The sequence below is a fragment of the Musca domestica genome, unplaced genomic scaffold (genome assembly GCF_030504385.1).
Source record: "Musca domestica strain aabys unplaced genomic scaffold, Musca_domestica.polishedcontigs.V.1.1 12, whole genome shotgun sequence".
NCBI lineage: Eukaryota > Metazoa > Arthropoda > Insecta > Diptera > Muscidae > Musca > Musca domestica.
Window position 1 is genome coordinate 16,472,788 of NW_026712155.1, and position 24,470 is coordinate 16,497,257.

The 24,470-nt window shown below is 31.9% G+C and overlaps 1 protein-coding gene across 2 annotated transcripts in view; it reads left to right on the forward strand.

Annotated features, from left to right (window-relative positions):
• Nucleotides 1-24,470, forward strand: part of LOC101894115 (uncharacterized) — a 281,643-nt gene that overhangs the window by 41,809 nt on the left and 215,364 nt on the right. For both annotated transcript variants that reach the window (XM_059118333.1, XM_059118332.1), the window contains exon 6: nt 8,146-8,526. In XM_059118333.1, the coding sequence (XP_058974316.1) occupies nt 8,146-8,526 (381 nt within the window). The remainder of the gene's footprint in view (nt 1-8,145; nt 8,527-24,470) is intronic.

Below are 24,470 nucleotides of genomic sequence, written 5' to 3' on the forward strand. Positions count from 1 at the left end.
ACGTTTATTGATATGTTGGTCCCTGAAAAACTATTCTTTAAAAAATCCACGTTTATTGATCATTTGGTCCTTGAAAAACTATTCTTTAAAAAATCCACGTTTATTGATCCTTTGGTCCCTGAAAAACTATTCTTTAAAAAATCCACGTTTATTGATCCTTTGGTCCTTGAAAAACTATTCTTTAAAAAATCCACGTTTATTGATCCTTTGGTCCTTGAAAAAATATTCTTTAAAAAATCCACGTTTATTGATCCTTTGGTCCTTGAAAAAATATTCTTTAAAAAATCCACGTTTATTGATCCTTTGGCCCTTGAAAAAATATTCTTTAAAAAATCTACGTTTATTGATCCTTTGGTCCTTGAAAAAATATTCTTTAAAAAATCCACATATATGTTGGTCCTTGAAAAAAATATTTTTTAAAAAATTTACGTTTCTGTTGGTCCTTGAAAAAATATTCTTTAAAAAATCCACGATTCTGTTGGTCCTTGAAAAAATATTCTTTAACAAATCCACGTTTCTGTTGGTCCCTGAAAAAATATTCTTTAAAAAATCCACGTTTCTGTTAATCCTGGAAAAAATATTCTTTAAAAAATCCACGTTTCTGTTGGTCCTTGAAAAAATATTCTTTAAAAAATCCACGTTTCTGTTGGTCTTTGAAAAAATATTCTTTAAAAAATCCACGTTTCTGTTGGTCCTTGAAAAAATATTCTTTAAAAAATCGACGTTTCTGTTGGTCCTTGAAAAAAATATTCTTTAAAAAATACACGTTTCTGTTGGTCCTTGAAAAAAAATATTCTTTAAAGAAACCACGTTTCTTTTGGTCCTTGAAAAAATATTTTTTTAAAAAATCCACGTTTCTGTTGATCCTTGAAAAAATATTCATTCAAAAATCCAGGTTTCTGTTGATCCTTGAAAAATATTCATTAAAAAATCCAGGTTTCTGTTGATCTTTGAAAAAATATTCATTAAAAAATCCACATTTATTGGTCCTTGAAAAAATATTCATTAAAAAATCCAAGTTTATTTGTCTTTTGGTCCTTGAAAAAATATTCTTCAAAAAATCCACGTTTCTGTTGGTCCTTAAAAAAATATTCTTTAAAAAATCCACGTTTCTGTTGGTCCTTGAAAAAATATTCTTTAAAAAATCCACGTTTCTGTTGGTCCTTGAAAAAATATTCTTTAAAAAATCCACTTTTCTGTTGGTCCTTGAAAGAATATTATTTTTAAATTTCACGTTTCTGTTGGTCCTTGAAAAAATATTCTTTAACAAATCCACGTTTCTGTTGGTCCTTGAAAAAATATTCTTCAAAAAATCCACGTTTCTGTTGGTCCTTGAAAAAATATTCTTCAAAAAATCCACGTTTCTGTTGGTCCTTGAAAAAATATTCTTCAAAAAATCCACGTTTCTGTTGGTCCTTGAAAAAAATATTCTTTAAAAAATCCGAGCTTCAGTTGGTCCTTGAAAAAATTTCTTTAACAATCCGCGCTTCAGTTGGTCCTCGAAAAAATATTCTTTAAAAAAATCCACGTTACTGTTGGTCCTTGAAAAAATATTTTTATTTTAAATCGACGTTTCTGTTGGTCCTTGAAAAAATATTCTTTAACAAATCCACGTTTCTGTTGGTCCTTGAAAAAAATATTCCTTAAAAAAATCGACGTTACTGTTGGTCCTTGAAAATATATTTTTATTTTAAATCGACGTTTCTGTTGGTTCTTGAAAAAATATTCTATAAAAAATCCACGTTTCTCTAGGTCCTTGAAAAAATATTTTTTAAAAAATCCACGTTTCTCTAGGTCCTTGAAAAAATATTTTTTAAAAAATCCACGTTTCTCTAGGTCCTTGAAAAAATATTTTTTAAAAAATCCACGTTTCTCTAGGTCCTTGAAAAAATATTTTTTAAAAAATCCACGTTTCTCTAGGTCCTTGAAAAAATATTTTTTAAAAAATCCACGTTTCTCTAGGTCCTTGAAAAAAATATTCCTTAAAAAAATCGACGTTACTGTTGGTCCTTGAAAATATATTTTTATTTTAAATCGACGTTTCTCTAGGTCCTTGAAAATATATTTTTATTTTAAATCGACGTTTCTCTAGGTCCTTGAAAAAATATTTTTTAAAAAATCCACGTTTCTCTAGGTCCTTGAAAAAATATTTTTTAAAAAATCCACGTTTCTCTAGGTCCTTGAAAAAATATTTTTTAAAAAATCCACGTTTCTCTAGGTCCTTGAAAAAATATTTTTTAAAAAATCCACGTTTCTCTAGGTCCTTGAAAAAATATTTTTTAAAAAATCCACGTTTCTCTAGGTCCTTGAAAAATACTTTTTAAAAAATCCACGTTTCTCTAGGTCCTTGAAAAAATATTTTTTAAAAAATCCAAGTTTCTCTAGGTCCTTGAAAAAATATTCTTTAAAAAATCCACGTTTCTGTTGGTCCTTGAAAAAATATTCTTTAAAAAATCCACGTTTCTGTTGGTCCTTGAAAAAATATTCTTTAAAAAATCCACGTTTCTGTTGGTCCTTGAAAAAATATTCTTTAAAAAATCCACGTTTCTCTAGGTCCTTGAAAAAATATTTTTTAAAAAATCCACGTTTCTGTTGGTCCTTGAAAAAATATTCTCTGAAAAATCCACGTTTCTGTTGGTTCTTTAAAAAAATATTCTTTAAAAAGTCCAATTTTCTGTTAATTCTTGAAAAAAATATTCTTTAAAAAATCCACGATTCTGTTAATTCTTGAAAAAATATTTTTTAGAAAATCCACGTTTATTGATCCTTTGTTCCTTGGAAAAATATTCTTCAAAAAAATCCGGTTTCAGTTATTTTTAAACTCCTAATTCACCAAAGACCAAATTTTCCTACCACAACCCATCAACATTTTCTGACACCACAATCAGAACTCTAATCTGCTTCATATGCTCCGGCTAGGGGAGGAGGTATTAAATGGTTAAAGTGTGTCTGAATTGATGATGAAATATTTTCATTTTTAAATTTTCCATTGTTTTGTTTCACATCATCTTTTCTTTTTTTGGTTACATTGAGCCCATTTCTTTTTTTTATTACGGCTTCAAATGCCAATAACAACAGAAAGAAATGACAAAAAGAAGAAGGAAAACCGACAAAAATCCGATTCTTTGGAAAATATTACAATGGCTGATGCTAGGAAGCTTTAGATTTCTATGACTCGAAGGCTAGACGAGAGAAAAACGGTATTCCCAGAATTGAAGAAAACAACATGAAGCCCATGAAAATAACAATGGAAATATCATCCTAACACTGGACAATGATAACAACAACATCTCTGAATAGATGAATGAAGAAAAATAGCAAAAAAAGATGAAGAAGTGTCATGTCAAGAATGAAATCATCTCAATATGTGCTGTTTTCTCGGGGGGTGATTTCAATGCAGCAGTGGCAGCAGCAGCCGCACCAACAACAGCAGTAACTGTATGGGTCATAGGTTGAATGGTAAAATGAACTTTTGGCCCTGAATGGCTGCATTGTTTTGTGGACAAATGGATAGAAAAAAAAGAGAGAAGGGGGAATTGGTAAACATCATCTTCTATTTGATTGTGGTAGAGAATGGCCTTTAGGATGTTTCAAATGTTAGGTGTTAAGTAAATGACAATATTGCCTTTATGATTTTTCAGTTTTCTTCAAATATTTGTTGTTAACTCAGTCGAAATGCCTTGACAATGGGAGTGACTTTTTGATGCTATTGTATATTTTTTGAGTTTGATTGGGTAGGACAATGGCAGATTTTTAATATCATAATAACCTTGAAAGTGAAATATTTTTATGGCATAACTCGGCCGATCAAAAATTCTCAATTCTCAAAATTCTTACTGGTCTCCTGGCCCCTTGAAAAAATATATAAATATAAATATATAAAGAAGAATAATAGGATTAAGCCTGAACATTTTGCAACAACAAAATACTATGGTATCCCGAACAAACATGCCAATACTGTTATATTTTTTATACATCAGTCACAATTTTTTTTATTTATTTTATTTTATTTTTTTTTTTTTTTTTTTTTTTTTTTGAAAACGATTCACATGTTTATGTCCTTGAAAAAATAGTCCTCAAATAAACCTGGATTATTATTCCGTGAATAAATATTCTTTAAGAAATCCATGTTTTTGGGTTCTTGAATATAAATATTCTTTAAAAATCCACGCCCTTGACAAAGAATTCCTGAAAATAACCAACTCGAAAAAATACTCTTTCAAAATCCACTTTTATCAGTTGTTTGCAAAAATAATCCTTTAAAATCCAGTTTTGTTGGTCCTTAAAATTATATTCTGTAAAAAAACCCGCGTCTAATCCAAACTTTTAAATCATAGACTGTTTAAAATAATTTTCAAGGCCTTTCGGCACAAAAAAAAAAAATTAAGAAAAGTTATTAAAAATTTGTCAGAAAAAAATCGTAAAAAAATTTAAAAATAATGAATTCTTGACAATAATTCGAAAGATCCTTGTCAGTCAAGAACTTTACAGCGAAAACATAAACTTTTGAGGATCGTGGGATACTAACATATTTTCAAGAAATTTGTTCCTTTAACACTAAGTATCCAGGCCAAAATACATAGATTTTTAAAAATGACTTCCTGGACCAGAATCGTAAAAATTTTTATCTCTCCTTGATTTTTTTCAAGGACCAATTGATCGAAGTTCGTGCATATTTATTTATTTTTTTTTTTTGATTTCCTGGAGATTAAAGGACTTTTTGAGAAGGATTTTATGAAAAATGTTAATAACTTCGAAGTTTTAAAAATAATAACATCATTCATGGCAAGAAAATTTTAAATTCGAGAAATAAAAAAAAAACAAGGAATTCTTCTCAAAAATTGAGGAACAATAAGGAATTAGAGAAATTACTTAGGATCTTCCTCTTAGAAATCAGGAATTGATTATCGGGAAAATCTTTTATAGCAAAAAATCATCTTGGAATTTTTTAAAATATCTCAAGAAGCATGAGCTTCAAGAACTTCGGAGCTTTGATCTTAAACATCTAGACCAAAATTTTGGAATTTTTAATTTGTTAAAATTTCCCGAAATGTTTAAAGGTCCAGTAATAGCGGATATATATACATATTTTTCCAAAAGCTTTCGAAGTTGAATACACCTTTCGAGAGTTATCGTAGACACCATCTAGCCAGACACACCGACAGACTTCTACTTCTATATCGTCTTCAAATGTCCTGAAACAAATTTAGTCCAAGGAGACCCAGGTTCAAAAACCATTAATTCGATGAGGCACGTTTTAGCCGTATCAAATGATATATAACCTCCGTATGATGTATACCCTCTGTAGGCTATAGTTAAGGAATTTTTGCCAAGAAATGGAGAAATTTAAAAAAGAACAGGACGTTTTACTTGTGAATAGTGGATTTTGCAATAATATTTTATTAGGACCTTCTTGGGGAAACGACCTTCTTGGGGGTACTGTATCATTTAAGAACTTTTGAAGAAAAAAAGGGGTTTTGCAACTTGATGAAAGCATCACTTGATTTCTAAAATATTTTTCAAGAAACCCTAAAAATCCTGGACATTAATGGGGATTTTTTAAAAATTTTTAAAAAAATATCCTTTCATATTCTTTTCTGAAAATTTTATAACTTCGAAGTTTAAAAAATAACAACATCATTCATGGCAAGAAATTTTTAATTTCGAGAATTAAAAAAATCCAGGAATTCTTTTCAAAAATTGAGGACAAATAAGGAATGAGAGAAATTTTTTTATGATCTTCCTGGTAAAAATCAAGAATTGATTGTCGCGAAAAAACTTCTATAGCGAAAAAAAAATTATCTTGTCCTAGATATTTTTTGTCGGAGTTTTCATCTTGAATATCCAGACCAAAATTGTTGAATTTTTAATTTATTAAAATTTTCAGGAATTTTTAAAGGTCCAGTTATAGCGGATTTTTCTATATGTTTTTTTAAGAGTTTTCCCCTTCTTGGGGAAAAGACGGGGGTACTGTATCATTCAAGAACTTTTGAAGAAAAGAATGGTTTTTGCAACTTGATGGAAGCATCACTTGATTTCTAAAATATTTTTCAAGAAACCCTAAAAATTCTGGACATGAATGGGGATTTTTTTAAATTTTCATGGAACTTCTAAAGATCTAAAAATTGCGATTTTTTTTTTTGATTTTTTCAAAAAATATTTCTTAGGTATTTTTAAAAATATATCCTTTCATGTTCTTTTCTGAAAATTTTATAAGAATTTTCAGAAAGCATTTTTAGGGATACCGTCATTACAATTCGTGATTTTTTTAAAATATATCATTAATCAGTCTTAGGGGGTTTTAAAAAATTTTCTAAAAAACCAAAAAAAAAGACAAATTAAAAAGCAATAAGTTCGGCCAGTATCGTTATATGGGGCCTATACGAAGACCTGGACGTGCATAGCCAATTTTCTGTCTTAGGCTGTAGTACTTATTTTAAGCAACCACTACGAAATTTGAAACAATTCCGGTGAACAGAATCGCTACCTCCCTACAGGGAGGTACAATTATATGGGGGAAATACTAAAAGTCCTGAAGACAACACAGACATTTGAGTAAAATTTTTTCAACCTACTTCAATTTGTTCGATAGCTGAACAAGAATATAATTTGGAAAAAAATTTTGGAATTATTTCCAATATAAATTTTATTTTTTATACAAATTTAAAAAACCTTCTCCAGAAATTGTGGGCTTTTTAAAAATATAGAAGAAATTTTTGATCGATTGATTTGAATCGAACATTTTATACAACTACTTCGTTAAGATGTTCCTTGCAAAAATCAACAGCCTGTGGTTATTCAAAAATTTCCATCGAAAAACAATTTTGGATATTTTAAAATTATTTCCAGGATAGCGGTTTCATAAAATTTTGTTGTTGCAAAATGGTTAGGCTTAATCCCTTTATTGTTGTTTTTATAAAAACAACGTTTGTTTATTAGTGGAGAACGATGGTAATGTTTACCATGGGGTAAGGTTTCTTGAAATATTTTTCAAGGACTTCGTACTAAAAATACAAAAATACGAACACTATTACGAGTTCATGACCGAATCTTTTAGTTTTTGTTAAGGACTTCTTAGGAAAATTTACAGATTTTCAAAAAATATTTTGTCAAGGTTATATTGGAAGAAAACTCCGTTTAAAAGTCAAGATTTTTGCAAAGGACAACTTCAAAATCCACGATTTTTACAAAGAAGGAAACCATTTGAAAAATATTTGTTGTGGATTTTTAAAAATATTTTTAGAGACCCATCTATAAATATATTTAGAGGCCTATTTATAAACGAGGATTTTTTAAATAATTTTTTGGAGGCCCATAAATAAACGTGGATTTTTAAAATATTTTTTAGAGGCCCATCTACAAATGTGGATTTTTTAGAGGCCCATCTACAAACGTGGATTTTTTAGAGGCCCATCTACAAACGTGGATTTTTTAGAAATATTTTTTAGAGGCCCATCTACAAACGTGGATTTTTTAGAGGCCCATCTACAAACGTAGATTTTTTAGAAATATTTTTTAGAGGCCCATCTACAAACGTGGATTTTTTAGAAATATTTTTTAGAGAAGCGTTAGGTCCCGATGTTATAAAAATTCTATCAGTCCATGCTAGGTATTTTTTTTTTTAAATTTTGTAAAAATGGATAGTTTTTGGCCCCGAAATCCTTGAAATCTTAACATCTGGACTAAGATTGCCAAACACATGAGCAAATCCCAGGCTATGTTTGATATTTTATTACATGTGCTGGAGCAGTATAAAATCCTCTTGCTAAGAAAAATTCTAAAATTCGAAAATTTTTCCTTAGCCTTTGAGATCCTTCGCGTCAAAGAAACTGTGATTTAAATGATTACTCCCCAAAATATCATCGCCAAAAATATCTCACCCAAATTATTTAAGATATTCAAAAAGCGATAAACCTAAAATAACTCCTGGCTAAATGTTTGTTTCCTACCAAGGCCATATAAAAAGTATCCTCATTTATTATGGCATGCTATTTATGTTGCCTGCTTCTTCTTTTTTTTTGCCTTCTTGGGAGGACCTTCCTTTTCACTTATATTACACAATATTTGTCTTGTCTTTGCATCAACATCATCATCTTATTTCTCATTTCGTGTCTTTCTCTTCTTTCTTTCTTCCACACAATTTAGGTTGATGGTGTCGTTATACGTCCTGGTCATTCCAATCTCGATATCGATGATTTAATGGCACGCAATATGAGACGCTCATCATCGGATGGCGGTGGCGGCGGTGGCTCTTCGGGCGGTGGTGGAGGTAATTATGGCGGTGGTGGCGGCAGTGGAGGTGGAGGCAGCGGCAGTTATTTCAATGGTCCCGGAGGCGGTAATGGTTTTGGCGGCATGGTTGCCGGTCATTATGATGTCCTTTTCGGTGTGGTAACGGGCGAATCGATATGGCGCTTCAGTGCCCATGACATCCAAAATGGCTTCGAAGGCGAGCGGCGTGATAAAATCATTCGGACTTATGTTCGCAATGCCTACAATTATCATTTGAATGAGATATTTTTTACGGTAAGTTGATGAGTTACATTTTGTCATTGAATCGGGTTCTTTGTTTGGGGAGTATTTTTTTTTTTTTTTGCAGGGTTAGGTGTCATTAGTGGGTATTTTTTGTAGGGGGTGTGAGGGGAGGTGGTAGGAACATCATCTGTGGATGTTGAATTGTATTGATGACATGTTTTGTAATTGTTGTAATTTGAAGTGTATTAGAGTAATTGAATACTTGAGTGATGAGGGTTTTTTTTTCTCTAAAGAAAAAAAATGTTTAAATGTTTATACGAAATTTCTTCATGAATTCTTATTTTATATTAATTTTACAATATGTTGGCCTTTCGCCGTAATTATGAAAAAAATTGAAATTTGTCGTCCAGTGTAATTATTTGTTTGTGTGTTTCGTAGTTGTTATGTTTATCCAAAAAAGAAGTATGACCATGGCTTTTAATTTGCATGGAAAATTTATTCACCATTTTACGCAGCAGCTACGTAAAACACAATTTTTGCTTGTGGTTTCAAAGGCTTTTAGTTTTCAGCGAAAATTGTAGGAAATAAAAAAAAAGTTGAGCAACTTTTCTACAAATATTTTTTTCCAACTGTTCTGTTTAATTTTTTCTGTGTTTTTCAGTTTTTTTATTTTCTGAGCAACCGAGCTGTTGTTTTTTTTTTCTTTTTTTTTTGGGAAAACCCGTCAAGTTACTGCTTGTCGAAAAGTTTTTGAGGTAAGGTTTTCCTGCGTTAACATTAAAAATAGATTTATTCATGCATATGCAAAGACCCCGGCAATGTCAAAATATAATTTTATATTTCAACTTTATCCATTTTTTTTTTTGAAATTTTTGCATATAGAAAGAGCATTTTTGTTCGATAATTATCGAACGTGTATGTGTATTGGGAAATAATGACATTTTTATGGAAAGGTAAATGGTAATTTAAAATTTTCGTGGAATATGAATTACTCAAATAATATTGAAATGAAATATTGGATGGAACAAATGCTGCCATGAAAAATAAATAGCATTGATCCTCGAAAAATGTCCATTCAAAACATTCAAAACCCTTGTAGAAGAAGTAGCCCCTTTTATCCGTTCTTCGTACTTGACCTTGTGTTGGTAAAAATATTGGGATATACGAAACATAAGACAATCGGACTATTATTTTAATAGTTTTATTCGTAGCGATTGTTCAATATTTCGACACATTGTGGAGAGGCACTACAAGGATTGAACCATTTTCGCACTGGACATAACATTGGCGCAAATCTTATGATTTTCAAAGTTTGAACAAAATTGGATATTTTTTTTTTCCTACTATGAGTTAAAATCTTCTTTGAAAATTTTTACATTTTGCGGGGGAGGTACCTGAAAGAGTTTGGGGATATTGACAATCTCTGAACTAAATGTAAGTTTAATAATAATATTACGATGTACCAAGTTTGGACCAAATCATCCGACGCGAGGACGTACACCCCTAGATCGACTCCAAACGGATTTGGACAGAAGAATCCTAAGGTCTAAAACTGTTATTTTGATGAGACACGTTTTGGTCGTATCATATGGCCATATGGCTGAAGGCATAAAAATCCTCGTTTATTCCTGAGTTGGCCCCTGAAAAATGGAAAATATACTTAAGAAATACCACATATATTCGTCAGTTTTACCTCGAAAAATATTCTTAAAAATATCATTAAACAAGTAAGCAAAGGCTACAGTCGAGCGGGGCCGACTGTTGAATACCCTACAACACTATAACAAACCATACAGTTTATATAGGCGAGATACTCCGAAGAACTCCACAAGATATTGTGACAAATAATAAAAGAAAGCCATCAGGTTTCGTTCTCTAATTTTCGAATAATAGCAACTTAAACGAATTTGCTCATTTCCAATTTATTGGTAGATGTTGCACGTAAATGGTCTTCCTAGATCTGGAACCAATATTTCCCAAAGACCTATAATCCTAGGTCTAGAAGTGGCAAAAGATTAACATTTATTATTGGTTTTTAACTGAAACGCGTCTATATGAGATACAGACATTTGACTATATTCTTCAACGAAATCAGCGTTATCGAAATAGTCAGAAGTGCGTCTTTTCTGTATTTGTGAATTTAGTCTACAAAAGTTGGCAAACTATTTCAAACATTGAATATTTTTGGATGGCCATCCGAAACTGCTTGGCTTTTGCAATGTGCGGTAACCCCCATTCAAATGTGCATGAGGATCGGGCGATAATTACGACCTGCTGACAATTTTGCAGTTTTTTGGTCCATTTCAACCACTAAATATATGGCGATAATCTCCAAAAAGAGTAGGCATCTATTCTGACCCTCATATTATCCCCATGCAAAATTTCGTAAGGATCGGGCCATAAATGCGATCTGTATATGATATCCTGATATCCTAACTACTTAGTTTTGTTAGCTGTAGAAATATTACCAAATGTTTAATTCAAAATGAAAATATGCCAAAAATATGACAAAATTGAAAAAATATGAGAAAATTTTAGAAAATCAATATTTTCATCTTTAGAGAGATATTTTTATGCGATTTTTTTAGACGTTTTTTCTTTCCTGCCAAGAGGCCATTCTGAATTAATGAGAACTGTCGAAATCAGTTCAGCCGTTCTCGACATATAAGAGATCTTTCAAGCATATCTTCTTTGATAGACATATATATCGCACATATTTTGCTATATATCCGATTTGTTGGATGTTAACATCAATGTAAAGACCAGAAGTAACCTTGTCATGGCTTTGTGATTTCGCCGGGATTTAAAATATTCGCGGTTTAATGAAAATTTTTGAATTTTTTCAACACAAAATATATGGTCTATTTTACCCGCTAAATATTATCCGATGACCACCCGAATTGGTAGGCTTCTTCCCTGCCCTAAACTCTAGCTACATGCGAAATTCCGCTTCGATTGGTCTATAATTGCGACCTGTATAGCTACTGCAAAATCCGACATTTTTTCAGTATTTGGTCCATTTCAACCCCTAATCATTTGGCGATCATCTCCAAAAGAAATAGGGTTCTATTCTGACCCAAACCCCACCTTCGTGCAAAATTTCGTGAAGATCGGGCCACAATTGCGACCTGTAGAGTGATTACAAATTAACATGGACAGACGGACAGACGGACAGACGGACAGACGGACGGACGGACATACATAGCTAGATCGACTCAGCTCGGCGAGCTAGGAAGATCCATATATACTTTCCTATATGGGAAACCAATATTTCGTGGTGTTACATAATTTTTGGCCCAATCAAACTTATAATACCCCCAACACATAGTGTTGTAGGGTATAAAAAATTCACGTTTATAACTCTGGAAATCCTTGAAAATATCCTTGAAAAAAATCACGTTTATAACTCTGGAAGTCCTTAAAAAATATCCTTAAAAAATTCACGTGTATAACTCTACAAGTCCTTGAAAAAATATAATTCCAAAAATCCAAATTTATAACTCTTAAAGTCCTTGAAAAATATCTCTCAAAAAATTCACGTTTGAAACTCTGGTAGTCCTTGAAAACTATCCTTCAAAAAATCCACGTTTTGCACCTTTGGAAGTCCTTGAAAATATCCTTCAAAAAATCCACCTTTATATACTTTTCTGGAAGTCCGTGAAAAATGCCCTTCAAAAATTCACGTTTATATACTTTTCTGTAAGTCCTTGAAAAATATCCTTCAAAAAATCCAAGTTTATAACACTGGAAGTCCTTAAAAAAATGTCCTTTAAAATATTCTTTTAAAAAACCACGTATCATTTGGTCCACGTATTCTTTAAAAAAAATCCAGGTTTGAATAATGAAGGTCCTTCAAAAAAATTTTTTTTTACAAATTTACGTTCATTGATCCTTTGGTCCTTCAAAAATATTCTTAAAAAAATCCAGGTTTGAATGATGAAGGTCCTTGAAAAATATTCTTCAAAAAATCCACGTTTATGTTGATCTTTGAAAAAATACTCTTCAAAAAATCCACGTTTATGTTGATCTTTGAAAAAATACTCTTTAAAAAATCCACGTTTCTGTTGGTCCTTGAAAAAATATTCTTTAAAAAATCCACGTTTCTGTTGGTCCTTGAAAAAATATTCTTTAAAAAATCCACGTTTCTGTTGGTCCTTGAAAAAATATTCTTTAAAAAATCCACGTTTCTGTTGGTCTTTGAAAAAATATTATTTAAAAAATCCACGTTTCTGTTGGTCCTTGAAAAAATTTTCTTTAAAATGTCCACGTTTCTGTTGGTCCTTGAAAAAATATTCTTTAAAAAATCCACGTTTCTGTTGGTCTTTGAAAAAATATTTTTTAAAAAATCCACGTTTCTGCTGGTCCTTGAAAAAATATTCTTTAAAATGTTCACGTTTCTGTTGGTCCTTGAAAAAATATTCTTTAAAATGTCCACGTTTCTGTTGGTCCTTGAAAAATATTCTTTAAAAAATCCACGTTTCTGTTGGTCCTTGAAAAAATATTTTTTAAAAAATCCACGTTTCTGCTGGTCCTTAAAAAAATATTCTTTAAAATGTTCACGTTTCTGTTGGTCCTTGAAAAAATATTCTTTAAAATGTTCACGTTTCTGTTGGTCCTTGAAAAAATATTCTTTAAAAAATCCACGTTTCCGTTGGTCCTTGAAAAAATATTCTTTAAAATGTTCACGTTTCTGTTGATGCTTGAAATTATATTCTTTAAAAAATCCACGTTTCTGTTGATGCTTGAAATTATATTCTTTAAAAAATCCACGTTTCTGCAAGTCCTTGAAAAAATATTTCTTAAAAATTCCGCTTTTCTAAATATTCTTTACGAAATCACAATAATCATAATTTCTTAAAAAATATTTCATTTTTCTGTTGATGTTTTATATATGTATGTATTTTTGTTTATGTGTTTATATATTTGATTGATTTGGATCTGTCTACACAACAACAATTCCGAACATGTTTCTGCTAACAAAAATATGCAAAATTTCCCACACAAAACACGATTTTGCATAAGCCAAATAATTATTAATTCGAAAAATAAAAACAGGCTTCCCCACATGTCCTTTGCCACCCCTTCCGCCCTCGAAACATTCGTATAACAATTTGAATTTGAATTAGCATAAATCTTATTCGGAATTGGCTGGCTTTCCACCTTAGGAGACGCAATCATTTGACAATTTCGAAAAAAGAAAATCATACAAAAATCGTTCAAACATGTTTTAAAAATAATTCCCCCAACCAGCCAGCCACTGACGGAACCATTGACAGCCATTCAGCCAACCAGCCGTTCAACCAATCCGTTTTCCCAATTGTGTAACCAAATTGGTTTTTATTCGATGACAATTTAATAAACATTCAATTATAGAGCCGTGACATAAGGCCTCAATGTGGGGGGTGTGTGTGTGTCTTCGGTTAGGGCCAAGTGTTGCACAAGGCGGCCACACCACCGGCCTGAATTGCCCATACCCAACAGGATAATTGCGTAAGCACAACCCCAAAACATTTAACATGACAAAGTGTCATGCATGGTAAATGTTTTCCTTCAGCGCCATCAGACAAACAAGAGCAACAAAACCGCTACGCACCCACCCTCAAACCAGCAACCACCACCCACTTAAGGCCGCTTATTCTTCGTCTTATTATTTCGTATTTTTTTTTCTTCTTCTCTGATTTAAAGTAAATCCATGTGTGTGTGTGTGAGTGCCTCGTTTGCCTCTCGAACTTGTTGGCTTGGCTGCGTAAACATCCGAATATATTGGAAATTTCCTTCGATTTTCCATAAAAGTCACGTTTTTGTGCATATGTTGTTCCCTTTCGCAGCCACCTTCCACAGCCACACGCATTTGTCGGGGCGGGGGAAGTTTCACCGAAATATAATCAAAAGAACATGGCAACGGCGTCAGTAAAATGAAGGAAAACAATTTAATTTCCTTTAAAGCTCTTAAAAAAATCAAACATTATTATTTATTCATGCTGCTGTTTTCTTTTTTCGCTTCTTCTTCGTTGTATCGATAATGTGATGTTGCCGGCGATTGACTGTTAATACCCAATGGTTGAGGAGGGTTATTGAAATTGGGAAATATTGATTTCTTGAAGAATAATTTTTAAAGGTTTGCAGACCATTAAAACTGGACTTTTTTAATGACATTTTTTTGAAGGACCACTGATTACCTGAGGATTTTCTATAGATTATTTTTCAGGAGTCCATAAAACTTGGATTTTTTTAGGGATAAGTTTACAATCATCAACAAACGTGGATTTTTTAAAGGATATGTTTTCAAGGACTAACAAACGTGGATTTTTTAAAGGATATGTTTTCAAGGACCAACAAACGTGGATTTTTTAAAGGATATGTTTTCAAGGACCAACAAACGTGGATTTTTTAAAGGATATGTTTTTAAGGATCAACAAACGTGGATTTTTTAAAGGATACGTTTTCAAGGACCAACAAACGTGGATTTTTTAAAGGATATGTTTTCAAGGACCAACAAACGTGGATTTTTTAAAGGATATGTTTTCAAGGACCAACAAACGTGGATTTTTTAAAGGATATGTTTTTAAGGATCAACAAACGTGGATTTTTTAAAGGATATGTTTTTAAGGATCAACGAATGTGGATTTTTTAAAGGATATATTTTTAAGGATCAACGAATGTGGATTTTTTAAAGGACCAATAATTATATAGGACAGAATATTTTTTAAAGAAAACAGAATAATGAGGATTAAAAAAACATATTTTCAACGACTTTCAAAGACATTTTTTCATGGACGAATAAGGGAAAATTTTTTAATAATTTTCTTCAAAGTCCACGTTTTAAACATATAAGGTTGGACCAAAGGACCATAGATTTTTTTTAAAAATATGTTAGCAAGAACCATCACCCATTCAAACGTAGATTTTTTAAGAATATTTTTTTTTCAAGGATCAAGGAGGATTTAAAAAAATATTTTTAGTGATCACCAAACTATCAAACTTACATTTTTAAAATAATCATTTTTGAACGATTAACCAACGTAATTGTTTTTTAGTAAATTAAAAATAGGTCCATCAGCAAAGAGTATTTTTCAGGGATCCAAAAATCAAGAACATTTCCTACCAAAATTCGTCGATAGTTAAGAAGTTTCTAGGATCTACCAAAAATGGGTTATTTTTATTTATTTATTTTTTTGTCGTGGATCTCTGGACCAAATATCGTGAATTTTTCCAAATAATGTTATAGAACGTCCCCGCACAATAATCATAGATTTTTAGGAAAAAAAATCAAGGATCCTTTGATAAATGTTTTTCACGAAATCAAATTCAGTTATTTCCCATTTGTTTATATACTATTTCAAAGGCCCTCTGGAAACAATTTTAAATTTTTTTATGATCATTTCGTGTTCTAAAAATCTTGAATTTGTTAAGAAGATCTTTATGGACCTCCAGAAAAAAAATTAATTTTGTTTTCAAGACACAAAAATTCTTAGCTTTTTATGGAAAATGTTATTAAAGGTCTGCCTCCCAATAACTGTCGATTTTTAAGTATATCATTTCAGAAGCGTATAGCCCAAAAAACGTTGATATTAAAGACCACTCTATAAAAAACTCTAGTTTCTTTTTCTCAAAGACCTATAGTATTTTAAGCTTAGATTTGCTAAGAATAATTTTAATGGACCGACCAATCAAAAATCGTCGTTTGCCAACTAAGAATTTTCAATTCGTTAGTAATATTTTTTTTCCAAAATGGCCGGAAATGTCGGGTTTTTAAGAATTTTGTTTCAAGGACCCCCAAAAAAAAATTTGGACTTTTAGGCATATTCTTTAAGGACCTTCAAATCAATAAACGTGGACTTTTCAAACAGTTTTTCTTGACAAGAAAATTGGATACCCCGTGGAATTTCAGCATTTTTAGGATAACACAGAAATTTTATATATCTTGAGGACATATTTCCTAGGATCTTTTGTTTAAAAATGGTGGATATTTTATGAAGAATTTTTCATTGACCTCCTGAATTTAAATCATAGAAGTTAAAAAAAATGCAACGATCTTTCTGCACAAAAATCTTGTAATGTTTGGTAACAATTAAAATTAACTTCCAGCCACAGTTTTTTAGTTTTATAGAAATGATAGATTTAAAAAAAAATATGAAAACTGGATTTTTTAAAGAAAGAAACCAACAACAAACTAGACAATTTTTTCAAAGAGCTCCCCACAATGATTTTTGGCCCTCTTATCGAAAATCTTGAATGTTTTAATAATATTTCTTCAAAGACCTCCGCCGGAAAAATTGTGAATTTTTAAGGAAATCTTTCCAACGACCTCCCGACATAAGAATCGTTAAATGTTAAGAAAAAATGTTAAAGATCTCCCTACAAAAAAAAAAAACACGGGTTTTCTCCTTTTAGATTTTATAATATTATTTTTCAACGGTCCATTAATCCTGATCTGAATTCGTACATTTTTAAAGTTTTTTTTTTTTTTTTTTTTTTTTTTTTTTTCAAAGACCTCATGGCAAAAATCGTGTATTTTGAAGGGAATTTATTCCTCCCGAACAATAAATGTGGAGTCATAAAGGATATTTTTCAAGAAAATGTTCAAGGACCTCTCAACCAAAAAATCGAGGAAATCATAAGAGCAAAACTTCCAAGACCTCACAAAAAAATCCTGGATTTTTTAAATTGGATTTCTTACTAAAAATTGTAAGAGTTATTTAAATATTTCAGTATCAAAAATCTTGACTTTTAAAGGAAACTTTAAGGTTCCCCGGACTAATATAAGTGGAGTTTTCTGAAGAAAATTGTTTAAAGTTGTCAGTAGGTCCAACAAGTAATAATAGATTTGTTATGAAAAAACATGTAACATGGTGTAAGTAGTTCCCAAAAATGGTTGATTTTTAAGAAACCTTCTTAAGAGGCCCCTGACCAGATACTGTGGATTTATAAGAATATTTTTAAGGACCTTCCAACACAACTATTGGATTTTAAAGAAAATGTTTTACGGAACTTCCGATCAAAAATCGTAAATAAAGATAATCTTTTAAGGACCACCCAATCAATAATGGTTGAGTTTCTAGGACAAAATTAAAAAAAATTAAGGATCTCTCAAAAAGTGTTTGTTTATGCTCTAATTTCGTTGATTATGTGCAAAAATCGAGTTTTATAGATAATATTTTTAAGGACATCTCGACCAAAATAGTACATTTTGGGTACATCGTAGTATTATATTCAAACTTAAATCGAGATCGAAAATTGGAAATATGGGTCCACTAGAATATTTATAACTCTTATAAAATGTGAATTAAGAGTTCGATAGTCTTTCCCACATCTCATTAATTCTACCAACACATGATCTGGTATGAATAACGGATAGAACGGACCACTCTTTTTGGTACCTCCCCTAGAAAGGGGTCAACATTTTTAATAACTGTCAGCAATTCGGTTGATACTTTTTACCTTGTTTTAGAGGTCAGAAACGGTGGATTTCTTAAGAAAAAGTATTCAAGGACCCTCCGACCAGAACTCGTGAATTTAAAAAAGACTTGCCAGGCTGTATCTAAATCGTACTAATTGCCTTGGTCCTTCAGGAAAAACATTTTAGATGTTTTAAGATTTTTTCTTAAAGGACATACCATCCAGATATCTTAGATATGTTGTGAGAAAATGTTTTAAGTCCTGCTGCCTGATACCATTACCAAGGGTTATTTTTTTTTTTTAATGTAAATGTAATTTTTCAAATGTAAAAATATCTTTGAAATTATATATCCAATCTCATAACCCTCCAACAGTTCAATTAACATTGTCGATAAATGAATTTTTAAACATATTCAAGGCGATTTTCAATTTCTTTCGTTTTTTGATTTGCTCTTCACCGTTTCATGAACTTTACAATTTTGCAATTGCTTCCATTGATTATCCTTGCTGGCAATTATTTTGTTTTACATGCATACATGCAAGTGTGAGTGGAGATGTGAGGGTGTATATATGTGTGGAAGTTCGTGAGAGAAAATAAAACAGGATAAGGAAATTTTGTGTACAAAATTTACAACTAAAGGAAAATTGTTTTTCCATTCTGTATTCATTCGTTTTTTTTTTTTTTTTGGCAACTAATAATGGCAAAGTTACATAGGAGGGGAGGGTAGAACATTTTTTGTATCAGTCTATATGCCTTCAGGCATCCTGTCAATTTTGATCCACTTATTCATTCAGTGGATGTTGTCCCAGTTTTTTGTGTTTTTTTTTTTTGGTTCTCCTTCTCTCTCTTTTTTTTAATTTTTTTTTTTTTTTGTTATTTTCCATTGGCTGCCATTGTTTGTGGTTCTCGTCGAATGTAATAACTGTCAAAAACGTTTCTTTTCCTATTAAGCAATCAAATCAATAGGCAAATTTAAGTCAACATGTTACCGATCCAACACCCTCCCTTTCCTGTTAAAGATTTTTTTCCATTTTTTCCCGAAGCTTGAAAAGCAGTCATGTAATGTTGCTCGCCAATTTTGTTTGGAAACGGTTGTGTTTTTTTTTTTTTTCTTTCAGAAACTTTGACAGGCAATCAATCGTCCAAAATATTGTAAATTGATTTTAGGTTGATGCTTATTTTCTGCTTGGTTGCTGAGAATATTAGTTCACCTGGTATTGTTATTTAAAAGTTCTTTTTTTCATTTTTGGATTTTTCAGGGTAAGGAAATACGGAAGAAGTTCTTGGAAAATTGGGTGTATTAAAAACTCGTTTTGTTGAGGATATGTTTTCCCTGCCCCAAAACTTTAGGGAGGGGGAGGAAGTTTTTGATATAAAAATAGACACATCATCGAAACGGTAGAATGAGGAAATAATCTCTTTGTTTGGTGGCAACACATGTCCTTCGTGGAAAATCATATGGTCCTCTCAAGAGATTCTTGCAAATAATTACAAATATTCCAAATACATTGTGGCGTATTAAAAACTCGTGTTTGAAAAAAAAAAAACAAACAAGTAAAAAAGCGATAAGTTAGGCCAAGCCACACTTTAAATACCCTCCAATCATCGAAATACCGAATATGTGGAGGTATCGTTATATGGAATACTTGAACCTGCTTAAAATACCAAATTTGAAAAAATTCCGGTGAATAAAGGCTAAAGTCAAGAAAGTAGCGCATATCGGGAGGTAGCTTTATATGGGGCTACACGAAGACGTGTACATGCACAGACAATTTTCTGTCTTAGGCTGTAGTATCCATTACGAACTTTAATTTCAAAATTTTAAATATTTTTGGTAATAATGTCGCTAAAATCATTAAAATACCGAGTATGGGGAGGTACCGTTATATGGGGACCTATAGGAAGACGTGGAGCTGTACAGCCAAATTTCTGACACAGACACAGTATTCATTAGGAACTTCAAATACCAAATTTGAAACAATTCCGGTGAATAATGTCGCTTAAATCATCAAAATACGTAATATGGGGAGGTGCCGTTCTTTGGCGACTATACGAAGACCTGGACCTGCATAGATAATTTTCTGTCACCGGTTGCAATACCCATTAAGATCTCCACATACGAAATTTAAAACAATTCCGATGAATAATTTAGCTAAAATCATCAAAATACCGAATATCGGGAGGTACCATTATAGGGGACCTATAGGAAGACCTGGATCTGCATAGCCAACTTTCTACCACAGGTTGAAGTTTTCATTAGGAACTTCAAATAGGAAATTTGATACAATTCTGGTGAATAATGTAGATAAAATCTTCGAAATACCGAATATGGGGAGGTATCGTTATATGGGGGCTATACGAAGGCCTAGACCGGCACAGCCAATTTTCTATCACAGGCTGTAGAACCCATTATGAACTTCTATTACGAAATTTTTAACTATTCCGGTGCAAAATGTAGCTAAAATCATAAAAATACCGAATTTAGGGAGGTACAGTCCCTCCCATGACTATACCATACCGGGACCTATTTACAGGGTGAGATCAAAAATCTGCAACAAAGTCAAACGCCCTAATTTTTAAATTTTTTTTAATTTTATTGAATGAAAGAAACATATGTCGGAAATAGCATCGAACTTTAGAATAAGTTTAGATTTGTTCGAATTGGTCACCCTTGGAGCGAAGGACTTGCTTGAGGTGATCGACACTTTGGTATTTTTTAGTGCCAACCTTGCTTTCCAAAATACTCCGAACACAATAGTCCAACGGTTTGGAATCCGGAGATTTTGGTGGCAATTGTGCGCTGGAAATAAAGCGAGGAACCTCATATTGTAACCATCCTTGGGTGGCGCGTGCTGAGTCCTGTTGGAATATCAAAGGTCTGCTTCCAAAATGTTTTCGAGCCCAAGGCTTTAATGCAACCTGCAGAATATTTTCGGGGCAATATTCGGCATTTATTCTGATACCATGGTCGATTAATACGAGCGGAGAGCGACCATCGGCTGTTATGGCGGCCCACACCATCACCATGGCCGGCGCTTGGGTTCTGGTGGCCAACCGAAGATGCACATTTTCAGCTGACCTCTTTGGCAAGTAAATGTGATCATTTTGTTTGTTTACAAACTGCTGGACAACGAATGTTTTCTCATCGGAGAAAACCAAATTCGGCGGTTCACCACATTCGGCCAAGCGAAGCAACTCTTTAGCTCTTTTGGGTCTATTTTTTTCTGTTGCGGGCGGTGTAAGTTCTTGCACTTTTTGGAATTTCAACGGCTTTACCCCCAGCTCATTTTTCCACATTTTCCGAATGGAATATTGCGATATGTTCAGCTCACGAGCCATTTTTCGGCCACTGCGATGCGAGTTTTGATCAAGTCACAACTTTCGAACTGTTTTTTCGAAACATTTCTGCTGATCTAGCTATTTTCTTCCGTCCTCTTCCACTTCCTTAAAGTCTTGCTACGCTACCAGGTATCACGATAACGAGCGATGGTAGGAGACACAAAAGATGTATTCACATTTAAATGCAGGAGGGCTCTAACGACAGCCACTTGTGGTTTTCCAGCCAAATATAAAGAAATCACCCTTTCACGCTTGAATTCCATCACGAATAACTTTTTTTCTGGAAAATTCTCACCGAAATCCTTTTGTACGCTTGTAAGCAATATAATGAGCTGTTTCTGGAATAATTTTAACAGCTATCGGACGAGTGGCTTAGATAATGACAGCAGTCTGAAGTTGGTTGTAGGTTTTTCATCTCTCCTTGTACAGGGTTGTCCATATTCGACGGACCCATCTGGAAACGCCATAACTTTTGACAGAGATGTCACATCGCTTAATGGCATACCGCGTTTGAAGCGTCAGTCCAAGCAGATTTTTACCATGAACCAATACAAGCCACGCGAGCGCTCTGAAATAGTTGAAATTTACATTCAACAGAAGAAGTCAATTGTGAAAACTCAACGTGCCTTTAAAACATTAAAAAATGTGAGAAGTGCGCCTTCTAAGCACACCATTAAACGTTTATACGAAAAATTTTCGACTGGTAAGGCTCTTTCTAATCCGAAGAAACCATATAAAAGTCGACCAAGGCGATCGGTCGAGAATATCGCTGTCGTACGAGTCAGTGTTGAGAGGTCCCCAAGAACATATCAAAAACGCCGTTCTCAGCAGTTGGGCATGGCTCGGTCCACTTTACAACGGATTATTCGCATTGATTTGCATTTGTTCCCGTACAAAATTCTATAAATAAAGTAAGATGGCATCAGCAGTGGTCCTTTAAATATCCTTTAAAAATTCTTTAAAAAATCCACGTTTATGGTCCTTTAAATATCCTTTAAAAATTTTTTAAAAAATCAACGTTTATGGTCCTTTAAATATCCTTTAAAAATTCTTTAAAAAATCCACGTTTATGATCCTTTAAATATCCTTTAAAACATCAACGTTTATGGTCCTTTAAATATCCTTTAAAAATTCTTTAAAAAATCCACGTTTATGGTCCTTTAAATATCCTTTAAAAATTTTTTAAAAAATCAACGTTTATGGTCCTTTAAATATCCTTTAAAAATTCTTTAAAAAATCCACGTTTATGGTCCTTTAAATATCCTTTAAAAATTCTTTAAAAAATCCCCGTTTATGGTCCTTTAAATATCCTTTAAAAATTCTTTAAAAAATCAACGTTTATGGTCCTTTAAATATCCTTTAAAAATTCTCTAAAAAATCCACGTTTATGGTCCTTTAAATATCCTTTAAAAATTCTTTAAAAATCAACGTTTATGGTCCTTTAAATGTCCTTTAAAAATTCTTTAAAAATTCTTTAAAAAATCCACGTTTATGGTCCTTTAAATATCCTTTAAAAATTCTTTAAAGAATCAACGTTTATGGTCCTATAAATATCCTTTAAAAATTCTTTAAAAAATCCACGTTTATGGTCCATTAAATATCCTTTAAAAATTCTTTAAAAAATCAACGTTTATGGTCCTTTAAACGTCCTTTAAAAATTCTTTAAAAAATCCACGTTTATGGTCCTTTAAATGTCCTTTAAAAATTCTTTAAAAAATCCACGTTTATGGTCCTTTAAATATCCTTTAAAAAATCAACGTTTATGGTCCTTTAAATATCCTTTAAAAAATTAACGTTTATGGTCCCTTAATTTTTCTTTTAAAAATTCTTTAAAAAATCCACGTTTATGGTCCTTAAAGTATCCTTTAAAGATTCTTTAAAAAATCCAAGTTCCTAGTCCTTTAAAAATTGTTTAAAAAATCCATATTTTTAGTCCTTTGAATATCCTTTAAAAATTGTTTAAAAAATTCAAATTTTTAGTCTTTATCCTTTAAAAATTGTTTAAAAAATCCACATATTTAGTCCTTTGAATATCCTTTAAAAATTGTTTAAAAAATCCAAAGCAAATGAAAAATGACAACTCTAAGCAACTTTTGGTCTGTTCCAGAACCTGCAAGAAGTTACTATTTTTGCAACATTTTTCGATATCATAAAGGGAAAATCGGTTATCGTAGTAAAAACTTTTACATTCTTGCAGTTCTGGAACAGATTATTTGTTTATTTCCAATAACAAAACCAATAACATTGGCTTCTATGACAACCAAAACCGATAAAATTCTAATTCGAAAATAAAACCGATAACATTGGTTTCCATGACACCAACTCATTTTTTCTTGTCGTTTTTAAAACCAATAGTGACAAAATTGGTTTCTATGACAGCCCTGTACATTTTGTGGGGTCTAAAATTCATATTTCGAGGTGTTACAAACGGAATGACCAACTTAATATATCCTCCATACTATCCTAGAAAGGTAATATGAAATCCAGAGTTCCTTGAACAGCTGGGGGTTTTATATTATAAAATGGTAGGTCCTTTTTTAAATCTCCTCCCCCTTCCCCCTTCTTCCGGCAAGGCAAGACAGATCACGTAATAACATTAAGTGGATTTACATAAAACTCATCAATGATTAATTAAGACAAATACCCACATCCAAAGGCTCCAAAAGCGACGAAGAAAAAAACATTTTGGATGGCAACATTCAAAAAAAAAAAAAAAATGGAAAAACTGTCAAGATAATTTAACAACACCCCAAGAAAAAGAGAGAGAGAACAAATGGAGAAAAAAACAACATGGGCAACTTTCAAATTTCATTATAAAATTCATTAATTAAGTTTTCAAAACATTTAACTTTAAAAAAAAGAAAAATGAGAAAAATAAGGAACACAGAAAACACCCAGAAAAAAAAAACAACAACGATGACCACTACCAAGTTATTTTTTAAATACCTATACCCTTTCCACCACCTCCCCTGAACAAGAAAAATGTGCAACACATGCTTAAACTTTCCCCTTGCCCAGCTGTCCATAATGACAAAGATATTCAATACGACATGGCTTACAAGCTTCTCTTTTCTTGTCGTTTCCTTCCCCCCAAAAAAAAAACATCTCTGTTTGTTTTGAAATATTGAACCTTAAGTTTGAAACATATTTCTCCAAAAATTTTTCCTAATGACCAACAACAACAACAGCATATTTGTGCAGCAGTACGTTTTCAATATAAACTAAGCAAAAGTAATTAATTTAAATTTGTTTTCTT